This window comes from Gavialis gangeticus, unplaced genomic scaffold, assembly GCF_001723915.1.
Source record: "Gavialis gangeticus isolate Ggan-Ray unplaced genomic scaffold, GavGan_comp1, whole genome shotgun sequence".
Classification (NCBI taxonomy): Eukaryota; Metazoa; Chordata; order Crocodylia; family Gavialidae; genus Gavialis; species Gavialis gangeticus.
The window spans coordinates 26717210-26720850 of NW_017729001.1; the positions used below are offsets into that span (position 1 = coordinate 26717210).

Consider the following 3641-nt stretch of genomic DNA (forward strand, 5'->3'; position numbering starts at 1 on the left):
TTTCTTAAGTCATTAAACCTTTCTTACCTTTCTACCCCCAACCACACTCTCAATCAGTCTATTAAGTTTTGACTTGACTTTTTCCCTCTTCCTTCTTCCCTTCCTGTCTCCCATGACTCTGGTTGTCCCTCTCTTCTAGCCTCCATGGCTATAAATCTGTGGGGGAAATCTCTCATTTTGTTACTAAGCAGGTACAACTCTGGATAGTACTGTAGTACCAGATAGCCTTGGACCACAACAAAAAGCTGCACTCTTGGGCAGTCATGATGACTGTTTCCCTGGAAGTGTTTTAACAACTGATTCTTCATCATAGTGATTGTCTAATCACCCACAGTTCTTCCCTCTTGAAGCTTCATATTCTCTGTCAAGAGACTTCTAGCTCCTAATTCCACTATAAGCTAGTGAGAAGTTTTTATTGCGACTAAATTCCTCCAAACTGCATGTTTTAAGGGGGGGTGGGAAGTAGCCTTCAAAGGGGAGCACTGTACTTATAAACTAAATCTGAATGAGAACCTTAGTGTGCCTCTATTGCAGAGCTAAACAATAGATTATAGCTTGGGCCAGGCTAAAAATGTCTCCCCCATAGTCCTGAGCAAAAACTGCTCTAAATGTCACATGTGCAACAAGAAAATCACTTGTGTGCATGCTACTATGTCTGACTCTCAGACTTCCAAAGTGAGAACAGACCACTTTAAACCTGTCTGGCTATTGTTTTTACTAAATTCCTGTTTGAATGAAAATTGGAACACTTAAATTCTAGCTTAAACATCTGAATCAAACTATTAAACCAAAACATGACTGAGTTAGCTTTAATCATATAAAGTCTTATAATTGTATAGAGGCTCTTAAAGTAGAAACTTTTTTTTTCATTAAATGATGATAATGTCTAAAATGCAACAAACTAGCCTGATTATCTTCTAGGGAAAATGCTTTTTATTTTGGAGTAGCAATAAAAAGGGCTCAGAAAATAAAGAGGCCAGCGTGGCCTTCTCAGCAAAACCACTGCCTCCAGTTAAGAGGAAGGTGCTGCACGAAGCCAGCTTGTAGGTGGGTACCCAGTCAAGGTAAAGCTTGCATGCTGTAAGCAAAACTAACAAATGGTGCTCAAGTTTGCTATGGAAACTAAGCTCTCACTGCCCAATAAAAAAATACATGTGCTTTTTGCAAGCTTTGCTTGTGCTTTTAGCTTGAGCAAGCTCCTTGCAGCAACTACCAAGGAAGTGCCAGGGGTAGGACAGAATGCATCCTTGAGTTTGAGGCAGAACAAGAGAGCTGATGGTAATATTGGGTGGTGGACTTAAGGTGTTTGCAATGTTGGTTGGGAATGTGGAGGCTCTTCTGGCAGGCTGTGAGGATGAGCAAAGAGGGGAAAGACCATATGGATCAGACCCATGGCCTGGCACTTCTGAAAAGCGATTTGCATGGGGATGGGGAGAGTAAGTTGGACACTACATACAGGCAGTAAGAGGGATTTGGGCAACCTCTTCAAAGATTTCATTTGGGAATGATGACTGAAGGTCTGCCTTGGCCAATACAATGTGTGCATATGTCTCCTACCAAGATGGCCTTGCTGTTGGAGCTTCCTTCTGAGTGTCCTACCTATAAGGAGGAAAACCCTATCTTTTAGAATGGGTGTCACCTCAGGGAGACTACCTTCCCTGGGTAAAGGGGTGATAATCTCTTATTAGACCAAGTAAATACTGTTCTCTGCAAGTTTTCAGGCATAGGGTCAGTCTGCTGGGGTTCATGTCTTCTCCTGGGTGGAAGAAGAGCCAAGATGCAAAATGCACTTGAGGCAGTATGAATGCTTGGCTTGGAGGCTCACTTCCTCCAAGAGATCACTTGGTGGAGGATCTCTACCTAGTGTCTTGCATCCGTGTACAAAAATGGGTGGCATGGGGGCAAGGATACCCCCTTGGTTAGGTGACTATCTTGGCTAGATTGGGGGGGGCTGTGCCCTGTGGCCAAGTCCTTATTCCATATCTGGATGTCTTGTGCTTGCTTTTTGCTCTTCTGGAACACCTTCATGGCAATCTGGGCCAAGTAAAAGACTGTCTGCGAATGAAGCAGCAGGTTGCTATCTACTAAAGTGTAGCTGGAAAGACCTTTCATAAGTGAAAGGCTCTCTCAGCAACCCTCTGCCAGGAGTGAACAAACTGTCCTCTGATCTGTTGCTCTTGCAGTGTCATTTTAAATTGCCAGGGCTCCAACCTAGAAGGGCCTGGCACTTGCAGTAGTCCAAGACGTATAATAAAATAACACCCATGTTGAAACCTACAGCTGAAATTCCTTTTGGCATGGTTGTAGAGTAGTCCCTGTTGAAGTGACGTGGATGCCAATGTCTGCACGGGTAGAAGAGTGCTGGCTCTTCCCAGTAGGTTTTGGGGGGAGGGGGGCGCGGTGCTGACTTAATGGAAATGTTCCTACTTCTCTCATTGGTCAGAGTGGGTTTCCCCACCAGTTGCTGCTAAACAGCTCTACTCCAGTCCCTGTTGTGAGACTTGAGCACAAAGCTCCTAATGCTTCTTAGCAGCTCTAGTTATTGGGCAGATGCTGGTGTCTGCCTGCACCATAATGAGCCACCTCTAACTCAGCTTTTTTTCCCTTCAAACCAGAGAGGGGCTAGAAAGAAGAGTCCAAAGGACCAAGGCCTACCAAATGGATCACCTCAGTACTCTGAAACCAGTCCACTCCTGCAGGATACCAATACACGGAACCAGATGGAGACTGCCAAAGCCTGAAGTGCCAGCCTTGAAGAGCAGCTCTCATTAGTGCATGTCACTACACTCAGGGATATGAATGAAAAGCAGTTCTTAAGAAGGAACCTCTTGGATGCATCCAGTTGAGAACTAGACCTCTTGCCTCCAGTCTTGCATCAAGCACAGAACATGCTCAAAGAGCAGTTGGACACTGCCACAGCAAACCTGCCCATCGTATTCTCCTCTCATGTCTTTGTGCAGATGACTTCAAAGGACTATTCCTGGCACGATGACTGCAGGTGCCTTACAGCTGTTTGGCTGCCTGCCTGCTGGGCAGAAACAAAGACAGAACTTCCAGGCAATCTCCTAAAGAGTCCTCCCCTGCAGCCGTACTCCTGGTTTGCCTACTTAACAGTAAACAAGGCACTTTAATACCCAGCCCTAAAACAGAGGAGGTGCAGCTCTGTTTTATAAGCTGGCAAGTGCTGCTCTTTTTTAAAAAAAAAAAAAAAGAGGGGAAGATGCTCATCCTATGTGCTGCTCAAGGTGTGGGTAAAGGGGCTTATTGCACTCGACTACTTCTGGCTACAGTTTCTAAACCTCCTGAGGCACCAGGGAAAATAAGCTGACTTGCCAACTCTCCAGTAACAAATCCATCACCCCCACCCCCCCCAGTGGAGTAAGTTTGGTGTTTGTTTTTTCTGGAGATCTTCACTGGGGCTGACTTGAGTCAGCAGTGTCCATGCATCTAAGGGGCCACACACTACCAGGTTTTAAATTTGTGCCATGCTATTAAAGACTGCTGTAACTTTCTTAATGGATGCTTCAGACTGAAGGCTCATTCTTAACTGTATTAAAGCTCTAACAGGGTTGAGTGAGGTTTTTTTAATCTGGCTTGCAATGCTGTCATGTGCTCAATCACAAGATTGGGTCCTTGTGACT

At 45.0% G+C, this 3641-nt stretch overlaps 1 protein-coding gene across 1 annotated transcript in view; it reads left to right on the forward strand.

Annotated features, from left to right (window-relative positions):
• SCARB1 (scavenger receptor class B member 1) overlaps positions 1-3327 on the forward strand; it is a 29262-nt gene extending 25935 nt beyond the window's left edge. Inside the window, exon 12 of the mRNA XM_019507104.1 lies at positions 2616-3327. Coding sequence (XP_019362649.1) covers positions 2616-2741 — 126 coding nt within the window. The 3' untranslated portion in view covers positions 2742-3327. The remainder of the gene's footprint in view (positions 1-2615) is intronic.
• The last annotated feature ends 314 nt before the right edge of the window (positions 3328-3641 follow it).